At 44.7% G+C, this 21,456-nt stretch overlaps 1 protein-coding gene across 1 annotated transcript in view; it reads left to right on the top strand.

The window, feature by feature from the left end:
* The first annotated feature begins 353 nt into the window (after positions 1-353).
* Positions 354-21,456, top strand: part of METTL24 (methyltransferase like 24) — a 125,970-nt gene continuing 104,867 nt past the window's right edge. The window contains exon 1 of the mRNA XM_056125322.1: positions 354-730. Within this exon, the coding sequence (XP_055981297.1) occupies positions 425-730 (306 nt within the window). The 5' untranslated portion in view covers positions 354-424. The remainder of the gene's footprint in view (positions 731-21,456) is intronic.

Raw genomic sequence — 21,456 nt, 5'->3', positions numbered from 1 at the left:
CTCACCTCTCCTCCTCCCGTGTTTCTTCAACAATGCTAATCCTTTGGAAATGAAGTTCCAGCCCGGGGTTCTCCCTTGAGGAATGTGCTTTTCCTGGGCATGTAGTTTTTCCACTCCACGCCAGGGGCTCTGTCTTGGAAGCCGCCTGGGGAGGTCTCCTGTGTTGTAAAGACCCCCGCCCTGGGTTAGGGAGCTCAGGGCTTCTGCCCCGGCGCCCCTCGACCCCTCGCAGCGGGCCCGGGCGTTGCAGGGCTGGGCAGGATAAGGTTACACCGAGGCTTCCTTGGACGGGAGGAAGGGAGGCGGGTCCGAGCCCGCGCCCCGGCCCGAGGTGGGGGCAGTTCCCGCTGGCGGTGGTGGCGGCGGCGGCGGCGGTGGCGCGGGCCCACCGGGCCAGATCCCCCACCGCGGGCCGGTCCCCGGGATGGCGCGGGAGAGGCCGCCCCTCAGGGGCTGCGGCGGCGCCCTGCGCCGGTGTCTGCTCGGAGCCGCGCTGCTGCTCGGCCTGCGGCTCTGCGCCGAGCTCCGGCCCCAGGGCCGCGGAGCCCCGTCGGGGCGGGCGCCCCCGCCACCCGGGCCGCACCTGCAGCCGGCGCCCGGGCCGCCGCGCGGGGCCAGCAGGAGGCAGGTGACCTACGTGCGCAGCGGGCGCCGAGCGCCGCCGGGGGGCGGCGGGAGCGGGACGGCGGAGCCGGGCTGCTGCGCTCCGCGCGGGCATCCCCGCAGGAAGGTTAGTTGCGAACGACTTGGGGCCCTGTTCAGACCCGAACCGAATCCTCCGAACCCTTCTCTGATCTTGCCGGGGAGCCCGCTCTACTCTCCAAAGGCCGCCGCGCTGGGACCCCCCCAAGAAAAGACTGAACCTTCACGTGGCCCTGTGTCGTCCTTTTTTAAAAAAAAATTTGTATTTTAGGTCCACCTAAAGCTTTGATGCACAGGTACAAAGGAGAAGCACTGGATACTCGGTATCCAGCAGACTGTGCCGAGCAGCCACTGTGTGCTACGACCTCCCCAGTCCCCGGGCATCCCGCAGGGAAGGACAAAGCCCGCTCTGGGCTCTTGCCTCTCCGCAAGGGAAGCAGAGAAAGGACTTTTGTGGGTTTTGTGTGTGTCCTCGGCTTCTCCCAGTTTCCTCCCTGAGGCCTGGGCAGGGGCTGGGGGCTTGTCCTCTGTGAATTGCTTGGCTCCAACACTTTCACCCGCGCGAGGAAGGTCCGCTGTGCGGCAGTCGAATTTCCCTCGAATTCCCTCGCAGACCGAGACAGGGCTGCTAAGGCGGGGTGAGAAGTGAAGCCCCCAGCACCACTAAGTGGGGAGTTAATTGGAACCTCGAGGTCTAAAGGAATCACCCGGTTTTGTCTTACAACACTCGACAGTGTTGCTCTTCCTACCTCATTAACTTCTTGGCTCGCACCTCACTGAATCGTCCAAATTTTAACCTCTGATTGTTAAGCCTCTGGCCTCCAGCCCTCCTACTGGAGCTCAGTAATTTACAGGGTAACTGGCAGAGAAACCATTCAGCGCTGCAGGTCTGGGCTTGCCCAATCCGTGTGTCCATCACCCCCAAGCACATCCTCCGGGACTTCTGGTTGCTTTTCCTCTGTCCTCCCCTCTCCTCCCCCCCCCCCCCCCCAACATTCCCACATCCTCTTCCACCAATCCATCTCTTCGGGGAGAGAAAAACCTTTTCGAAGCTGCTTTTTTTTGTTTGTTTGTTTTTTAAATTAAGTTTACCAGTTCTAAACAATAGTACCCACCCCACCCCTGCTCTTCCACTGTTGTCCTTTCCACTTCCTCTTCCTGGCCCTACTTCTTTTGACTCATTGCTCTTCTTATCAGTGTTGTCTTCATAGGCAAACTCAAATTATTCTCTGAAACCCCACTTCCTTTGTAAAATCGTGATTTGCTCTATCCAAAGGAGGCATCAGTTCTTTCTGCTCCCACTTTTCAGGCTGCCATGTCTGCATTCAGCCTCCCTGCATGGATGGTTTCCTGGGTGGGAGATGTGCCATGTTGCAGAAGGCAAGAAGTGAGTTCAAGTCTAGTGGGGGTAGGCACTGGGCACAAACTCTCAGTAATATGCCTGTGTCTCCTGCTTTGAGGAAGCTCTTGGGCGCTGCAAAATCAGGACCCATTAAACCAAGAGGAAATATTTGACCTTAAATTTGATATTTCCTAAGAGTTCAGGGTCTTTTATCCCACTGGATGTCTTTAAACCAGCCTTGACACCCTCAACTCTATACTGGTATCTATTGTCTATTGTTCCTTTTGTAACTTGTACGAGAATTGAATCTTAGTCTCCATCTCAGCAGTAAAACCTACAGTAATCTAACAGTCTTAATCTGGGGCCAAGCTGCACATGGAACACCTTGGAATTTACAGACTTGGAATCTGGGAGGGGAAGTATCCCTGGACCCCCTTGTTGCAGTCTGGAGTTGATGGTGGTTTATGTAGGGTGGCAGAGTGGAGGCATGGGAAGTGTGTGTGTCTGAGAATTTTGTTTTGTTTGGGGGCCAGCCCCAGTGTGTGCGGGGCTTACTTTGGGTTCTGCACTTAGGAATCACTCTTGATAAACTTGGGGGACCATATGGGATGTGGGGGATTGAACTGAAGTTGGGCGTGTGCAAGGCAAGTGTCCTACCCGCTGTACTACGTCTCCAGCTCCTGTGCCTGAAGATTTTTTTAATGAATTATTTTTAAAAATTGAATCACCATGAGATACAGTTACAAAGTTTTCCTGACCAGGTTTCAGTCATACAATGTTCCAACACCCTTCCCTCCACCAGTGTACATTTCCCACCACCAATATCTCCTGTATCCCTCCTGCCACTCCCCCACCTCCCTAGCCTGCCTCTATAACAGGCCTTTTTCTTCTCTCCCTCTCTCTCTCTTCCCCACCCCCCATTTTGGGCATTGTAGTTTGCAATATAGATACAGATACTGAGAGGTCATAATGTTTGGTCGTTTACCCACTTGCTTGAAGATTTTTAAGGAAGATGACAGAGGAGAAATTTTTCTATTGTGGTTTCATTTTTTGTTTTGAGAGGAATAAGTAGAAATCAGGGGTTTGCGACATCATTTAACTCTTAAACCCAGCTGTAGAAAGCAAATCATTTCACAACGCTTTTTCAGCATGTCTGATTTGGGGGGGGGGGGGTCGTAAACTCTAAATAATAATGGTGCATCCTTTATCGAAACAATGAATCTAGTCAAAGTAGATAGAGTGTTAACTATAACTCATCTGCCTCACAGGAATTGGGAGGGCTGGGAAGTGGGGTTCTATTGGGGTTCGCGGTAAAAAATAAGTATTGGTAAAGGGAAATGTGTTTGATATTTACATGACTGAGACCTAAACCTGAAAGCTCTGTAACTTTTCCCACAGTGATTCAATAAATAAATAAATAAATTTAAAAAAAAAAAAGAAATCAGGGGTTTGATTTCCCCTGATTGTTAGTTGGTTCTGGGAGTATCCTTTGGATACCCAGATGAAAATGTCAAATAGGCAGTTGGACATAAGAGTTTGGAGGAAAATAAAGATAAAAATGTGCGCGTCTTCAGTACACAGTGGTTGTAAAGCCGTGAGATTGGAGATGAACTGGGGAGTAAGGATGGTTAATGAAGAGACTTGAGTCTGAGCCCTGAGCTGTGCATTATTACTAAAATTTAAATTTAAAAAGGGAAATAGAGTATGGTGAGAGTGATCCTATAATGGCAGCTTTCATTTTCATTCCTCTGTCCCTGATCTTTAATTTTAACCGTTTTCCCAAGTAGACTTCATTACAACCTATTTCTGTTCCTCGAGATTTGCTAATTCTTTCACCTGCTGAACTCCTATCTTTCTTTTCTGTGACCCATGTTCCTTCCGCCCTTGGATGTCCAGGTCAAAGATCATTGCCTGGATTCCTTCTGGCATCAGTCCTAGTTCTAGAGCAGATCTTCCCCAAGGCTGAGATGGCAACATATCTGGGTCTGTATTCTGAATTGTGAGTTGCTTTGTGCTTGACTGGCAATCCATTTCAGATCAAACCTTTTTGTCTCCTGTGGTTGTTGATAGAGAAGATCACTTTGCCCACAATGTCTTCTAATAAATACTTCTGAGAAAAAAAGATGAAAAAAAATTTAAATCTTATCTCAATATATTTATCTGTAAACTCTTGCTAACCTAAAAATGCATGAAATCCTTAAAAAGGTAAAGCATGCTTATTTGGTTTCAAAGAATTATGGTTTAGAGTATATAAATGTGGATAGTACCTAAAATATCCTCAAGGAAGCTAAATTTTGAGAGAGAATTTATGGGAAGATGAATGAACAGTTAAAGAGAAGAGGGGGAAAGAGAGGTATCTGGGGCTCTCCAAATGCCCACACCCAGCATAATAAATTTTGATTATAATTTTATTCAAAATTATTATTATTATTATTATTATTATTATTGGTTTGGGGGCCATGCTCTGTGGCCCTCAGGGATTACTCCTGGTTCTGTGCTCTCCAATGTCCCAGCACCATTGGATGTAGCCTTGGAGATTCCCAGCATCACATCTCAGGGCCAAGCACTGATCCTTCTGTAAAGTACTACCTGTTGTGAGTTTCATGGGTGGGGGTGGGGGTAGGGGAGGAGTCGGGGTTGCTTGGGAGCCATCTACCAAAAAAAGTTAATGTAAATACATTTACACATTCTTGATAACCGATTCCATTATTGGCCAAGAAATAAGAAGTCAATCATCAGTCCTGTTATCCAGATGACTTCCTAAACAATTATTTGGTGATTCTTAAGACAGCAGCTCTTTTGGCCTGGTACAAACTACTAATCCAGTTTCTCTATAATTGGTTATTTGCTCCATTTAAAAAAATGGTCCCACAAATTTCAATATTTTATATTTTAAGTGTCTTGACTTAAAAATAGATAGTACAGGGGATTCAGACACTTGCCTTGCACACAGTCAATCCTGTTTCATTTTCCAACACTGCATCTGGTTCCCTGAGCACTGCCAGGAGTGTCCTCAAGTACTACCAGGAGTGGTCCAAAAACAAAAACAAACAATATATATGTGTATGTGTGTGTATGTATATATATATATGTGTGTGTATATACAAATTTATACACACACATATACACACACACTCTTACTCTTGGCTCTGCACTCAGGAATTACTTTTGGCAGTTCTGGGGAACCATATGGCATGCTAGGGTTCAAAACTGGGTCTTCCATGTGCAGGGCAAATGCCCTACCTGCTGTACTACTGCTGTAGCCTCATGGTTGTTATTTTTATGGTTTAAGTTTTTAGCCTGCAAAAGGAAAAAAAAAATCCCTGAATTTCCTTTCCCTTAGCTATTTATTTCCAGGATGTACATTTTAACTTTTTGAAACTCCTAGATAGTGGAATCTTGAAATTTTTTTAAAGACTTTATCTTCCCACTTAAATTACAATTAAATGAAAAGTTTCCTCAGAAGTGGAAAGATAAAGATTATTTTGGGACTAGAATTCAGTATCTCTTTGCCCATTAAACTAACTGAAGGCACGAGTAAGTAATTAATAGAAAATGTGAAAGTTATGTTTAAAATAGCTTGGAACTTCACTTGCCACTGTCACTGTCCTCCCGTTGTACATCGATTTGCTCAAGCGGGCCCAGTAACATTGTGAGACTTCTTCCTGTGTTTGGCATATCGAATACGACATGGGTAGCTTGCCAGGCTTTGCCATGTGGGCCAGATACTCTCGGTAGCTTGCTGGAAATTTATTATTATTGTATTATTATTGTTATTATTTGGTTTGGGAGTCATACTCCATGGTGCACAGGGTTTACTCCTGGCTCTGTGCTTAAGAGCCTGGGAAACCATATGGGGTGCCTGGGCTCGAACCCAGATTGGCCACGTGTGTGATACTACCTCTCTAGTCCCTCAAATTTTGTTTGCTGAGAATAATAAACAGTGTTCATTGGGTCCTTAGTAATGTAGTCCTCAGCACCTAGCACATTGGTGAGAGAGCAACAGTTCTGTGCTATTTTGAGGATGGCTTTCTGGATGGATGAAAACCTGTATGAAATAATTGGGTTGCCGAGTGTTTCTTGTCACCGTGCTTCCTTTGCAGGTGTTAGAGGCACAAAATTTCAGCAATTATATTGCCACTTTAATCATAGCTTATGCCTCTTTTAAAGAAAATGATCTGTTCCTCTAAAAAAGAGAGAGAGAGAGAGAGAGAAAGGAAGGAAGCACAGTCCTTGTCTTATTCTCTGCCTCTCTCCTCTCCCCTTGCTTTCACTGAACCGTGCACCACCTAGCTCTTAGTATTGCAATCCTCCTGCACAGCAGGGTTGCTAATCTTAGAGCATTGTGAAATGAAGGCGAATGATACATGATGGGTAAATACTGCCCGCTTTGATCAGCACTCCCTTGGAATCCATACCTTTTGGCATACGATGGCGATTTTAAAGGTTCCATTAGTGCTCTTAGTCTCCAACTCTTACACACACATAATACATTGCATTGGAATTCTTTTTTTCCTTCCTTTCTCTGCTCTATTTTCTGTCTTTCTTTCCTGGTTTTCTGTTTTAACTTGAATGGATGTTTCCTCTGCTTACCTGGGTAACATTCTTTGGGAGATTTATAAAAGACTGAGATACTCTCTCCCTGATTGATGCCTCTCTGCGCACTTTTGGATGGGCGCATGCCTGTAGGTTGGCAACCCACCTAAAAACAGTGAAGTAGAGGTCTTGTTGGCACAGGAGAGGTATTCAACAAAGGAGCCAAACTTCCTGAGAGAAATTTTTCTCTCTTATTGGAGATATTTTATGTGACATTTAGGACGTTGGAGAGGAAAAGTGAGGGCTGAGTCATGGAGCTACAGAACCCAGCAATGTGCTGGTTTGTGACGTTCCTTCCAGTTCCTTTGGAACAATGTGTCAGGGGGGGAAAAATCCATTTCTTTCCCTGAAAAAACCAGATGGCAAAATTTGGTCATTTTTTGCAACACTTCTGGTTGTCCTCTAATTGTAGTTTTCTGATTCTGTGATTTCCATCAAGAAGGAAAATGGCATAGTCTGCTTCTGGATACATCCAGCTGCCTGGAAAGCCCTTATTCTTTACAAAATACCCAAAGGTCTATTTGAATTGCTTGTAAAAAAATATAACCCAGCAGTAGCTCCCAGCTCCTTTGGTTTTCACTGTGTACCTACCCTCCTGTTCCTCTCACACAGTCCTCAGGAGGCATTTTTGCATTTTCATTTTTAACAAAGTCTTTGAGGGTAATTAAATGCGCTCCAGTAATATGTGGGTGTGAAATAGCAGTTGCTATTTCACAAAGAAAAGCAGGTTTTGATGAAAACTTTGATGTGCCTTAGGCGGGATGAGGCCTCTGTACTCCTTTCCAACCCTGCTGCTCCTCTGGGAGCTGAGGTGGGCAAAGAAACTGCTAATGGAGGTGCCATTGTTTTTCCACAATTGGTGGGACTGAGTGTAGGCTTTTGCATGCAATTGGCCTGCTCCATTTTCTCCAAGGAATAGAGAACCTTATCAGTTTTCTCATTGAATTTCCTTCTGCATCTGTAAAGAGAATCAGAGCTGCGCAGTTAAGCTGGAGATTGTCAAGAGGGGCTGCATTTGAGTTTTCCCAACTGTTCTAGGATATCTTCAGAGGCCTTGTGCTCCTCAGGAGTTTGGCTCTTTAGTCTGCCATTCGCAGGCAGACTAGAGCCTGTTTCATTTACACAGAGATGCACACACACACCGAGGCATGAATCCACCAGTGTTAAGTTTCTTTTCAAAGCAGCTCTTTAGTTCTCTGGATATCTCATACCGGCCCCATTAGTGGTTTGTGGTCTTTTTCTGCTAGAAGGAGGACAGGAAAATTTGTTGACTGAGAAGCATTTTTATCCTGTCCAGATGATTGAAACATAAATGGGTTTCATAAACTTTATTGTCTAGGATCGTTTGTAACATAAGCTTTATTGTCTAGGATCGTTTGTAACTTAAACTCAGTGCACATAAGGTTGTTGCTGGATCAAGGAGTTATTTGACCTGTGAAGAACTTTGAGCTCTTGGTTTTCTTTTGGGATTAGAGCCTGCCAGTGCTCAAGGTTTACTCCTGGTTCTGTGCTCAGGGTCACTCCTGGCAGTGCTGGGGGACTATTTGTGGTGCTGGCCAGAGTTGGCTGCATGCAAGCCAAGTGTCTTATCTTACCTCCTGTGCCATTGTATTTCTGGCCCAATAGTCTTTTAAGTATTTGAACATCAGTGTCTTTAGTGGGGTCTAAGGTGTCCAGGTGAGTCCAGCTCAGCGTTCTCTCCACTGAAATCTCATATTTGAAGGCACTAGAACCTGAAGTCAAAATGGTCCTGAAGTCAAAATTAACTTTGCTTTTCTCTCTTGTGAACTTAATGCTGCTGATGTGGCAAATCAGGACTAGCTTCTGAGTGGGAAAGTCCTTAAGAGAGGTCTGTAAAATTAGCAGACAAAATCCCAGATGCTTGTGATGCTAGTTTTTGTCAAGAGGGGGGCTTGTTTTGGGGTGATAGCTGGCCATCCTCAGGGCTTACTCCTGTTTCTACACTCAGGAATCACTGCTGGTGTGCTCAGGGACCATATGGGATGCTGGGAATTGAACCCTGGTTGGCTGCATGCAAGGCAAGCACTCTACCTGCTATACTTTCACTCTGGCCCTGATATTGTTTTTTTTTTTTAATTTATAATTTAAGAAGATAGCGTGATGTCTGTGTATGAAGTCCTGGTCTGTCCCTTGATGATGCTCCTCTCCCAAGGTGCTCACACTGGATGGGTTCCATGCTGTCCCTCACTGGTTTTGTTGCTCAATCCTTGGTGCTTGGAGGCCAGCTGATCTGTCTCTGGTGCTCTGTGGTTTGTTCCACCCTGTTAGTGTCCAATGCTCTTGTCCCTTTGGCTTTTCTTTTATTTTCAGGCCACTTGTGTGAAAACTGCTGCTTTTCTGCCATCACTACCCTGACCCCTGACCCCTGCCTGCCCACCACTGGTGAGGGTCAAAGAGAAGCTGCTGTTAGTCTGGGCGAGTGAGGGTCAAAGAGGAAGTTACCTGACCTGCACCCTCTTTGAAGTGTTTGCTCTTTCGCCCCTGACCATTTCCCTTATCTCACTGGCTATCTTTCATGTGACTTAAAATGACTAGTAATGTCCACTAGATTTCCTGGTGCCCCTCGTCTCCCTCTCCCTCCCACTAATACTGCATAAGATACTTATATCCCAGGGCCCCGGATGCTGAAGGCATCCTGTAAAGATGAGTTGCCTGTGGCCAGGCATACCGGGGAAAGTTTAGCTTATATGTGAGTGCATTTAGTGAATGTCATTTTAGGGTGACAGTTTTTAAAAAAAAAGTGTGGTGGCCTTATTTAAAAAAAAATCAGAGACATTCATGGGTAAAGTTGGAAAGTTCTTAGTGGAGTGGAGTATGAGCTCATTGACCACCTGGGGGAGGAGGAAAGGAACAGGGATGCTCTGGAATTGAAACTTTCCGGGTTCCAGCTTCTCTTTCAAGTGCTGCTATAGTGGGATTCACCTTCGTTCTCCAGGCTGTGTCCTGGGCATCATCATTCTAGCTGTACCCAGAGCACCTGCACCACCCTCCTATCTCAGAAACCATTTTTCAAGAAGGGGAAATCTCCAAGTTTGCCCAAGAAGGAAGATTACTGCCCAGTTTTGCTTTTAGGTTTACAGTTTTCTCATATTCTTCTTTTTTTTTTTTTTTTTTGCTTTTTTTGGGATCACACTCGGCGATGCACAAGGGTTACTCCTGGCTCTGCACTCAGGAATTACCCCTGGTAGTGCTCAGGGGACCATATGGGATGCTGGGAATCGAACCCAGGTTGGCTGCTTACAAGGCAAACGCCTTACCTGTTGTGCTATTGTTCCAGCCCCCTCTCATATTCTTTTGTCTTCCTCCTCCTCCTCCTCCTCTTCCTCCTCCTCTTCCTCCTCCTTCTCCCTCCTCCTCCATCCTTCTCCTCCCTTCTCCTCCTCCTTCTCCTCTACCTCCAGCTCCTTCCTCCTCCTTCCTCCTTCCTCCTCCTTCTCCTTTTCCTCTTCCTCCTCTTCCTGCTCCTCCTCCTCCACTTCCACCTCTTTCCTCCTCCTCCTCCTCCTCTTCCTCTTCTTTTTTTTTTCTTTGCTAGTCTATTAAGGGATCTTAGACCTTCTTAGCATCTCAAGGTAAAATGTAGGGCTTTTGTTTATGGAAGAAATGAAACTAGCACATAGCGTCTTTTTAGGAGCCTTCCTCATTTGTATATATGGAGTGAGTTCTTTCATACCATGTTGAATATACCAGATTGAGATCATCTTCCATCTTTGAATTTGTTAAGGCAAAAGCTAAAGGAAAAAACTATACTATACAAGTAAGGTTAAAACCCTACGGAACAGACTAATTGTACTTCTTTTAGAATATAAGCATTTTTGGAAATGAAACATAGGCACTCCTTAAGAAATACCTCTGTTTATAGATTTCTTTATAGCACACTATTTTTTATAGTTAGATATATTCCTCTATATGACTTCACTCCAGGTAGCATTTGTTGCCAATAAGTTCTGACATTTTTGTTTTGGGACCAATTCAGTGGAGATCAGGGGTTACTCCTGACTGTGCTCAGGAATTTTCTCCTGATGGGTGCTCTGGGGAACATATGCAGTGCCAAGAATTGAACCTGGGTCATCTACGTGCAAGTCAAATGCTTTACTCACTGTACTGTCTTTCCAGCTCCAGATAGATCTACCATTAAAATTCTGTTCTTTCTGTTCTTTTTCACCACACCTGGCAGTTCTTAGAGCTTACTCCTGGCTCTGTGCTCAGGGATCACTCCTGGCAGTGCTTGGGGAATCATATATGCTGCCAAGGTCAACCATATACAAGGTGAGCATCTTAATCCTTGGACCATCTTTCTGGCCCAAATTCTGATTTTTTTTTTTGTCAGTTGGGAGTATGTACAGGAGATCTGTGTATGTATGCCTGTGAGAAATTCCCCTGGCTGGTGGACTCCTTTGTTGTGACAGGGAATGAATGGCGCAGTAGGGCTAGGGCTGGAGTAACGCTGCCTTATTTCTCCGTGAGGGAACTGCACGTGAATGACAGGGAAGGCAGACTGCCCAGCATAGCAGTTGAGTGAGCTCTGACAGTTTTCTGGTTCTGGAGTGGGTGCAGTCTGTGACATGGAGTCTCAGTCTGGCATCTTGTCTTGTAATTTGGAGAAAAACATTAGCTTCAAAGTCTTTTTTTGAGGAGTGAGGTGGTTTGAGGACACAGCCAGCAGTGCTCAGGGGCAGTCCTAGAAGAAGTCTGGTCCTAGTTCTCAAGGAACAGAAAGTAAGGGTTGGCCACATGCAAGGCGAGCTCCTTACCCCCATATGATTTTTTACGGCCCTTTCTTTGGCTTCTTGCCCTGTGGCCTGCTCAGCTAACAGCCTTGTATCGTGGCAGCAGGAACTGCAGCCAATCCTCCCAAGATTCCTGCATCAATTCTTCATAAGACAGGGATAATAAAACATAATGGTGCTAATATCTGCAATATTTCAATTATTTTTTGTTTCTTATGGGTCACACCTGGTGATGCACAGGGGTTACTCCTGGCTCATGCACTCAGAAATTACTCCTGGCAGTGCTCAAAGGACCATATGGGATGCTGGGAATCGAACCCAGGTGGGCCACGTGCAAGGCGAAAGCCCTACCCGCTGTGCTATCACTCCAGTCCATATATTTCAATTTTTTAAGTAAAAATATATTCATAAAGAACTTTTAGTAAACAAAGTGAGTAGAGTTAGTAGTTCTGTGCTTAGGGATTACTCCTTGCTGGCTTGAGAGATCGTATGAGGTGCCAGGGATTGAACTGCATACAAGGCAAGCACCCTCTCCACTGGACTATCTCTCTGAGTCTTATGCTCTTTGACTTTTCTTCTGTCAGTGTAGTAACTTTGCCAAAAAAAGAAAATCCAAAAACTTAAGCTGTAGTTGAGCATGTGTCTCCCCTGCCTTGCTTGAGTGAGGTCCTGGGTTTGATCCCCCCAGTACCACAAAACAATGGCAACAACAACAACAAATCAACTTGGGGCCAGGAATAGCTGGAAGGGCTGGAGCACCATGCTCTGCATATGGGAGCCCTGGCTTTGATCCCTGATTCAAAGTCGCCAAAGCATTGCTGGGAATGACCTCTGAGCAGGAAGCTTGCAGTAGCCTCTTAAATAACTCTAGGTGTGACCAAAAAACCCAAAATGTAAAAATCTGAAAATTTCTTTAGGGCACTTGAATATTCAAGTCCCTTTTGAGAGCTAGCTTGAGATTCTTTAGTATCTAGGGAGCTTCTCTATCAAAAGCACCTGGGTTGCAAGTGACAGAACCCAACAAAACCCAACCAACACAGAGATTCAAGGGTAGGAGATGCCGTGAAAAGTAAAGGAAAAAGCTGCAGAAGCTAGGGGAACTTGGGGAATATGATTACAGAGGAACGGGAGTATGAAGATGCGGTTATCCATGCCCTGGCCCCATAGGTGGAGGGGGGGTTTATCATTCTCTTATTACTACAACTTTGAAGTTCTTTTTTGTGTTTGAGGGATTATTTTTTTTTTTCAAAAAAATATTTTTTTTCAAAAAAAAACACAAAACACTTAAATAATTTTCTCTCTTATCCTTTCTCTCTTATCCTTTGCACATGTACCCAAAGTGCAGTAGTGTGACCCTGGCTTCACCCTTCAAAGACATTTACATACAAGTCTGGGCTGTAGCTTAGATTTTTGCGGACCTCACTGGCGCAAATACCACCAAGCATGAAGTGGCTGAGGTGCTGGTGAAGCATGGAGCGGGGTGAGAGATGAGCTGTACCCAGTGGTGTGGCTATGCAGGCGTTACAGCAGCTAGGCCATCAGTTATGCGAGTGTTTCTGTCCTCAACAGTCTGTGAACTGATTTTTATTTTCTTTGTTTTTAATTTTATTTTTTTAATTTTAGTTATTTTGTGGGGCTAGAGCGGTAGCACAGCAGGTAGGGCGTTTGTCTTGCACGTGGTCAACCCGGGTTCGATTCCTCTGCCCCTCTCAGAGAGCCCAGCAAGCTACCAAGAGTATCCCACCCGCACGGCAGAGCCTGCAAGCTCCCTGTGGCGTATTCGATATGCCAAAAACATAACAAGTCTCACAATGGAGACATTACTGGTGCCGCTCGAGCAAATAGATGAACAATGTAAGGACAGTGCTACAGTGCAGTTATTTTGTGAGTTATTTTATTTTAGTTTACTTTAGTCATTTTAATTTTAACTATTTATCTTGGAGCACAGGCCTGGGAGACCCACTGGTTACTCTCTGACAAGCTGTTGGTTCAACGCCAGCAACTGAAGATGGCAATGATCCTTGTGCTCTGTGGTGCCAGTGGTACTCGGGCCACCCCAGACGTACTGGAGGCCTCCAGGGTGATGCTCAGGGGTCCTTCAGAGTTTTACTGGGAGATGCTTGGGGGGCCTTGTGGCACATGGAATCAAATCGGTTTGGGCACTTGCTAGATAAGCAACTTAAGCTTCTACTATCTTTCAGCCCTGACTCATACATTTTCGATCAATTCTTTTTCTACTTAACTAGCTGGCCAGAATGGCTCTTCCTGTCTACTACTAACAACCTCAACAGATCAATAAATTAGGTCCGGCAGTTTGGAAGCATCCAGCTGCAACTTTCCCTCTTCAGTTTTGTTTGAGCCCATTTCAGATTTGAGCATGATGATTGGGCTTCAAGTGAACTAGGGGTCAAGGGACCTTTTCCTGACAAGATAATAGCATTCAGACACTAAATTCCATAAATCTGCTAACTTCTTCTGGGAGACTCTGTGCATGGCACCATTTGTCTGGGGGTATCAGGCCGGAAGAGCCTGTCTATGCTTGCAGTCACAGAAAACCCTTAGGTTTCAGTTTCATGCCAGGAAGGACTCATTTCTTCTTTCTTTAAAAAAAAAACAACAGAATCACCATATGAAGAGAAAGGGCCCCTCATTCACTACTGCTGGGAATGCCAATTGGTCCAGTTTTTCTGGAAAATAAAATGAACATTCCTCAAAAAAATTAGAAATTGAGCTTCCATAGACTTAGCAATACCTCTCCTTGGAATATACCCAGGACTCATTTCTTGCTCAGGCTGGGCAGCCATTGTCTGTGGGCCAGCCATGGGATGCAACTCTGAGCAGTCTTGGTTTCTCAGGACTCCAGGCTGGTGCCCAGCCACCAACCATCTCAGTGGAGGCAACTCCCTTGGCAGAGAGGCAAGTACTCCCGGGGGTCTTAAAAGCCCTTGGAAGACACACAGATCACTCCTCTCACAAATCCAATGGCAAGAACAGGCCACTTGGCTCCACTAGTTCAGGAGGCCAGAGGTCTGCCTTATGCTCTCTAGCCAGGGAGCCAAAATGCTGGAATCATAACTCTTATGGCCACCACCAGCTTGGTGACACTGCAGACATCTGTATCAAAATGGACATTTTCTGGATCAGGCTTCACATGTGCCATTGTGAATGCCTGGCTGACTCTGTTGATGGTATTGAATAAAGCATGGATGAATTTTTTCAGGGGACCTGGATCTAAAATGAAGCAGACATCTGAATTTAGCAGAACAGTGAGGTAGAATGAGGCTTGATTTACATCTTATAAACAGTGTTCTGGCACGTCCTGGAGTCTGTTAGATGCAGTGATTCTTGTTGACATTGCTTATGCTAGATTCTTTGCACCAAGCTGTTTTGGGTAATGGTCTGCAGGCCTTTTTTTCCTGGGGTGGAGTGGAGTTGGGGAAGACCAGTTATGTGAATAAATAAAGCCATGCGTAAATGAGCTGCAGAGCTCTGGTGAGATGAATCAGGCTCTGTGTTTCAATCCATCTTCATGGCGATCACTTACTCATTTTTACTTGGAGCAAGTTGAAAGACTTCCAAATGTGTTCTCAGGATCTGGCTACAAATCAGAGGCAAAATTCATGTCATATAGCCTTTGCTATTGTGCATAATATATCAGCCAGTGATTTTAGTTTATTTTTCCTTCACTCTGAGTAGAACACAACAAATGATGTAAAAAGCCTAATTAGCAACATGCTTGCCCAGAGTGATTAGGTAGCAGGAAAAGGGCCTCTTCCATTCAACAGTTTTGGGGTTAGAACATGGAGAAGCCAGAAAAGGGAGCACCTGATGTCCTTGGATAAAGTCCTATTTATGTATTTTTTGCCAATATCATGGAAATACTTCATGATGCTATAGCAGCAGTCATACCACGGGCTGGCTTTTTGTTTTTCTTTGTTTTTGTTTGTGGACAACACCTGGTGTTGTTCAGGTTTTACTCCTGGCTCTGCATTCAGGAATCACTCCTGGCAGTGCTCAGGGACCATATGGGATGCTGGGGATTGAACTCATGTGCAAGGCAACTGCCCTACCTGCTGTACTATCCTTCCAGCCCCTGTGCTGACATTTTTTTTTAAACTTGAGATCAAACGTTAATTTTTTAATTAAGATTTAAAAAAATTATTATTTTTGTTTGTTTGGGCCATACTGATAGTACTCAAGGCTACTTCCTGCGTGGTGCTCAGGTGATGTTCCCGGTAGTGCTCAGGAGACCACATGGAGGTAGAATTTGAACCTGGGACTCTCACGAACATGTTCTGCTTACTGAGCATCTGCCCAGCCCCTTGAGTTAGAAGGTTTAACTTCTCTTTGCCTCCCTGCTGGATGTGGCCCTGTGGAGTACCTGCCTAAACTGTGTCAGACTCTAGCACCCTCCTCTGTGAAGCACTCACAGCACTTAAGGGCCGGGGCATTGTGAAGGTCACACAAGAATGAGTGCGGTTTGTGTGGGGGGGGACTCTGGATGGTCCTTAAACAATCAGGGATTAGGAGCTTCAACCCCTCATAAAACTCTCGTTCTCCTGAAAGTTGACTATAGTCATCCATTAGTCTCCTCAGGGAGATGGTTTAAGGATCTCCCTCCATGGACTCAGCTCAATACCCACATATGCGGCTGCACCGATCATTTATTACTGACTCTCTGGGTTCCACATCCTTGTTTTCAGCCAAACAACATCCAAGGATGGTTGAACCCTGGTTCTGTGGGTAGAAAGAAATGTGATCACCAGAGAAGTGGACTCTCATAGTTCAAACTCCTGAACTTTAGTTCCCTAAATGAAAATGGTCTTTAATGCTGGCCCCTAACCATCTGAAAGAATATCAACCCAATATTCACTGGGACTTTTCATATTTCTTTTGTTATTTTGATAGTTAGTAAAGGTAAAGGCCCTCCCGTTGATCATCGATTTGCTCGAGTGGGCCCAGTAACGTCTCCATTGGAGACTTTGTTGTTACTGTGTCTGGCATATCGAATAGATAGTTAGAGGTCAATATAATGCTCAGCCATCAAAGGTGTCTAAATATCCATACATATCCATTTTTACACATTCCCCCCACTTCTGTTTATTGTTGATGTTGTTACATAGTCTGGTGTCATATGCATGTCCGGCTGTGGTGCTCATACTTTTCCTTGTGACACTCTCTGGGGTCATGCTCCTGAGCTGGGTGCTCATATACATTCTGGCTGTACCACTGGGTGGGGTTGCTTAGTACTCATATGTGTGCTTGCTCCCTTGGAAGGGCTCCCCCTTCCAAGGCTGTTTTTTGCACACCTTTTCCCTTTAGTTACTGTCCCTCATTGAAGGTTTCCGAAACACCTTCTAGTGTGGCTGGAAGTGGATTGTGGTACCTTGGGCCACAGACAACAGAGGTGCCAGGATCACTCTGTTGAGGCACTGGGGCTGAAACTCGAGATTGTAGGTGTGTGAGGCAGAAGCCATCAAGTCCCCAATATAAAATAAAGTGAGCAGCAACTAGAAAGTTTTGATTAGCTTTTTTATTGTACATTTATTTCCCACAGAACTCATTGTGAAAGCCTTCCCTGTTCTCAGTGGTTTGTGATGTTTTTCTCCTCTCCAGGAATTATTGCAAATATCTCTTGCAACATGCTGGTAAATCATTTTGGTCTGTATGAAGGTTGTTTGGTCTGTATGAAGGTTGCTGTATAAATCTGTTTCCAAGCGTTTGAAATACAACTTTTTCCCTGAAAAGACTGTCTACAAGTTTCTTATTAAATGGTGGCACTCACTATAACTGCTACTCTTTTCTACATATTTTAACTTAGTTCCAGGTCATTTCTTTGTTGTCATCATTGGTGGCCAAGCATGGAACATACAGGATGCAAAACTGCAGCTGGACGGGATCATCCTCAGGCAGGGCCTGTGGGGTGCTCAGGGCCCAAACAGCAGCCTCAGAGACCTCAGGCCTCATGTGCCAGGCAGGCATTTTTGCCCCTGAGCTATCTCTGGGCCTCCTAACTCTGCTATGTTTTTAACTCAGTAGAGTAATTATAGGTTAGAGAACTAGTCACTTAAAGTTTTTTTTTTTCAGGTTTCCCAGCCCTCCTTTTAGTCAATTAAGTGCATAAAGATTATATTTGGTATTTGTACATTAAAGACAAACTCAGGTTGAAAGACAGTACAGCAGGTAGGGCACTTGCCTTGAAGGTTGATCCCCAGTACCCCATAAAATACCTGAGCCCCAACAGGAGTAATTCCTGAGTGCAGAGCCTGGAATAAGCCCTGAGCACCACCAAATGTGGCCCAAATGCCTCCCCACCAATTTTTTAAATTAAAAAATAAACTCAGTTTTAAAAACAAAATAAGAAAATCAAATACTAGCTCTGAATATGACTATTAAAAAGAACATGAGGTCTTCAAGAAACTCACAGTTTAAGAGTAGACTGCGAGGGCTGAAGAGATAGAATCTCAGACAACCTGGGTTTGATCTCTGGCATCACATACAGTCCCCTGAGTCTTGCCAGGAGTGATCCCTGAGCACTGCCAGGTATGGCCTCCAAAGCAAGCAAACAAGCTAACAAACCCCACAATATATTAGTGCCTATCACAGAGGCAGGCAGGGAGGGTTGGGAGGGTAACTGTGAATGCTGGTGAAGGGACTGGTGTTGGAACATTGTATGCCTGAAACTCAACCATGAATAACTTCATAACTTTGTAATTCATGATGATTTAATATATATATTTATATGTGTGTACATATATAAATATACAAATATATAAATACATGTATATTTATATAGTGCATATAAATGTATAGTATATGTATAAATATATACATATATAATATATAAATATATATGTATTTATAAATAAAGGTAGACTTAGAGGGGAATCATTGTGTTGGGGGAATTGCATGTAATCTTTAATTCTCACAATAAAGCTCTGAAGTAGGACTTTTCTATTTAGCAAATGAGGAAACTGAGATAATTGTAAGTTTAGGGAAGATTATGGAATGAAGGCTTAAGTACACAATCTATGGATTTTTCAGTTTTTCTTTAGAAAGCTAATGATCATTTTTCATATAAAGTGCATTATTACCAGTTAAGAAAATATCTGGTAAACAAAAGACACAGGAAGTTAAAAGACAAATTATGGGGTGGGAGAGGTATTTTCAGTGCATATCACCAATAAGGATTAATATTCAAAATTTTAAAAGGGTATCAATAAAATAATAAGAAAAATTCAACTTTGAATTTGTGGAAGTATACTTTCTTTCTTATTATGTAAGGATCCACTTAATATCTTTGATTTTGTATCTTGGATTCAGAGATTGAAATATTTACTGTCTGGTTCTTACAGGAAACTTTTGCCAACCCCTACTGTAAAAGTGACCCCAGGATCCCCTAAAATGTGACTGTTTCAGATGTGAGTGGTCACTGATCTCTAGTAAACTCAGTTAAATCCAGCAGACTCTTTCGGGCCCATCCATCTGATGCCTTAGAAGGATGCTCCTAAGACTAATCCATTGTTTCTCAACCAGGGGCTCTATGCTCACTCTGTGGACCTGAGGATATTGCAAGGGACCATCGATAAAAATTTCCTCAATGCAGGGACTGCAGAAAGTTGGGGGCCAGCTGGTAGGAGAGGGAGGCCACAGCAAGGAAACACGGTCAGAATGGGGGACACAGTGGGATAAAGGCTGAGAGACACTGCTCTAAGCTTTCATGGAAGGACACCCTGAAGTCTTGGTAGGAGGTGATTGACAGGCAAAACTTGATGTTTCCTCCTCCTGCCTGTTTCCCTCCTCTAACACAAGTACAGATTTATTGGGCACATTATATTATAAAAATCAGATGCCCCTGTCTTTTCAAATATCTATGATCATCCCACCCTTCGGTATTTAAAAGGACTTGATATTTAAAAATGAGGTGGGGTGGGGGCCACCCCTGGTGATGCTCAGGAGCCATTCCTGGCTCTGTGCTCAGGGACTACTCTGGTGGTACTCAGGGGACCATATGCATTGCTGGAAATTCAGAATGAGCTTGGCTGCATACAAGGCAGATTTGCAAAGTGACTTCACCCCTGCACTACTTCTTTGGCCCCATTAAAAAAAATGGAATGAATTGAGAATAAGTCCAGAACTTTTTCTCACTGCCCATATCAAGGACTTCCAAACCTTTTATTTTCAGCTCTCTCTCGCTCTATGTTGAAAATTCCAACTTCTCGCTCAGACTTCCACCTCTGGCCACTGCTTCCTCCTCTTCGCTCTGCACTGCTCCCTCCTCTCTCATTCCCTGCAATGATACCCTACCTGGACAGGTCTTCATGAAGGCCTCAAGGCATTAGAGGGAAGAACCAACAGAGTTTAAAACTGGTTCCATAATGATATCTTGCCCACTGGGGATTTTTAGCTAGCAGTATTTACTCCCTGGGCTGCTACTTACTCCTGGAGTCCTGCATTCTTTTATTCTCTTTACACCAATCCCTTCCCCCTCCCCCCTCCCCCCACCCCTATCTCTTGAGCTTCCAGGAAACAAATCCCAAATCCCGGTCCTTTTCTTTCTCAGGCAGTTGAACTTTGTTTCTCTTTCTCCTTCCTGGCGTGGCCTCCAGATGAACAGCCACTCTGGCAAGAAGCAGAACTGGCCGCAATCAGTGTTTGTTTTCATCAATCAGGTTCCCCCCATTCTTGAGACTGAGACAGTCCGTATAGTGCACTCAGCGCAGGGTCAGAGGCAGGGGGTGTCTGTGTCAAGCAGATTGTTCTTATCAGGAGGATTGTGTCAACATAGGTGCCTGGCAGGTCCCTCATTCTTGCTCTGGTGTCCACTGTTTATGTTGGAGAGGAAATGCACGATTGGTACCTTTCTAGGAGCTGCAATTTATTGCTTCAATCACACCCCTTCTTTCCCCCTTCATACATGTCTTCATTTCCTCCTTTGACTTTGAACTACATTTCTTTCTGTCCTGGAAAGGAGCTCATGCAGGGGGTGTTAGCTGACAAGACCATTCGCATTTCAGAGAGCCCCAAACGACCCAGCAATTCAGTTCCAAGGTATAGACTCAAGAAAATGGGAAACATATGTTCACACAAAACTTGTACATTTATTGCAGCATTATTCATAACATCCAGAGTTTGGAAGTGACCCAAGGAGCCATCAACCTATGAAGGAATACACAAAATGTGGTGTATCCATCTGATGAATAAAATTTGGTTATGAAAAGGAACAAAGTCCTCATCCATACTGCAGCGTGGATGGACCCTGAAGACATTATGCTCTGTGAAGAGAAACAGTTACCAAAGGCCACATGTTGTATCACTCAGCTTTAATGAATAATGAGAGGAGGCAAGTCCAGGGGGGCAGGAAGTCACTTAGTGGTTGCTGGGGCTGGGTGGGAGGATGCAATGATAGCTGCCAGAAGCACAGTTCCTTTTTGAAGTGAGACAAATATTCTGGAATTAGGGAGCAGTGACAATTGCCCAATCTGTGTATATGTTGAAGTGTTCACTTGAAAATGTGCATTTTGGAATATGCCAATTATATTTGTTTTTTTTTAAAATTTTTGGGGGCCATACTCAGGGGTTCCTCCTGACTCTGCACTTAGGAATTACTCCTGGAAGTGCTCAGGAGACCATCTGGGTTGCTGGGGATCAAACCCAGTTTGGCTGCATTTAAGGTAAACAACCTACCTGCTGTACTATCACTCCAGCCCTTATCTCTCAGTTTTTAAAAAATGCTCAGAAGTCCACTGAGTGAATGGCAGGATGAAACTGTAGACTTTGCTGTATACTTTGCCTGGCCCAGCACCTGGCCTGACAAGACTTACTGATAGGCACCAGAGCGTTCTACAAAGTCGGGAGTCCAAGCCTTGCGTCTGTCAGGACAGATTACCTTGCTTCCATGATATGCTCAGATATATTCAGCCAGGCTTCCAAGAACCCAGGAGCTGGCTGCTTGCTATGTAAGAGACCCTCCAGTTGGTATTGCTGTGAGCTGGTTGGAAATTTCTTGCATAGCTTTTTTTTGCTCATTTGTTTTTATTTGTGTTTGGGGACTGTGTCTGGCATATCGAATACTCTCGGTAGCTTGCCGGGCTCTCCGAGAGGGGCGGAGGAATCGAACTCGGG

The sequence above is a fragment of the Sorex fumeus genome, unplaced genomic scaffold (genome assembly GCF_029834395.1).
Source record: "Sorex fumeus unplaced genomic scaffold, SorFum_2.1 ptg000054l, whole genome shotgun sequence".
Taxonomy (NCBI): Eukaryota; Metazoa; Chordata; class Mammalia; order Eulipotyphla; family Soricidae; genus Sorex; species Sorex fumeus.
Note: the sequence above shows the minus strand (reverse complement) of the source record. Positions and strands in the feature narration are given on the sequence as shown.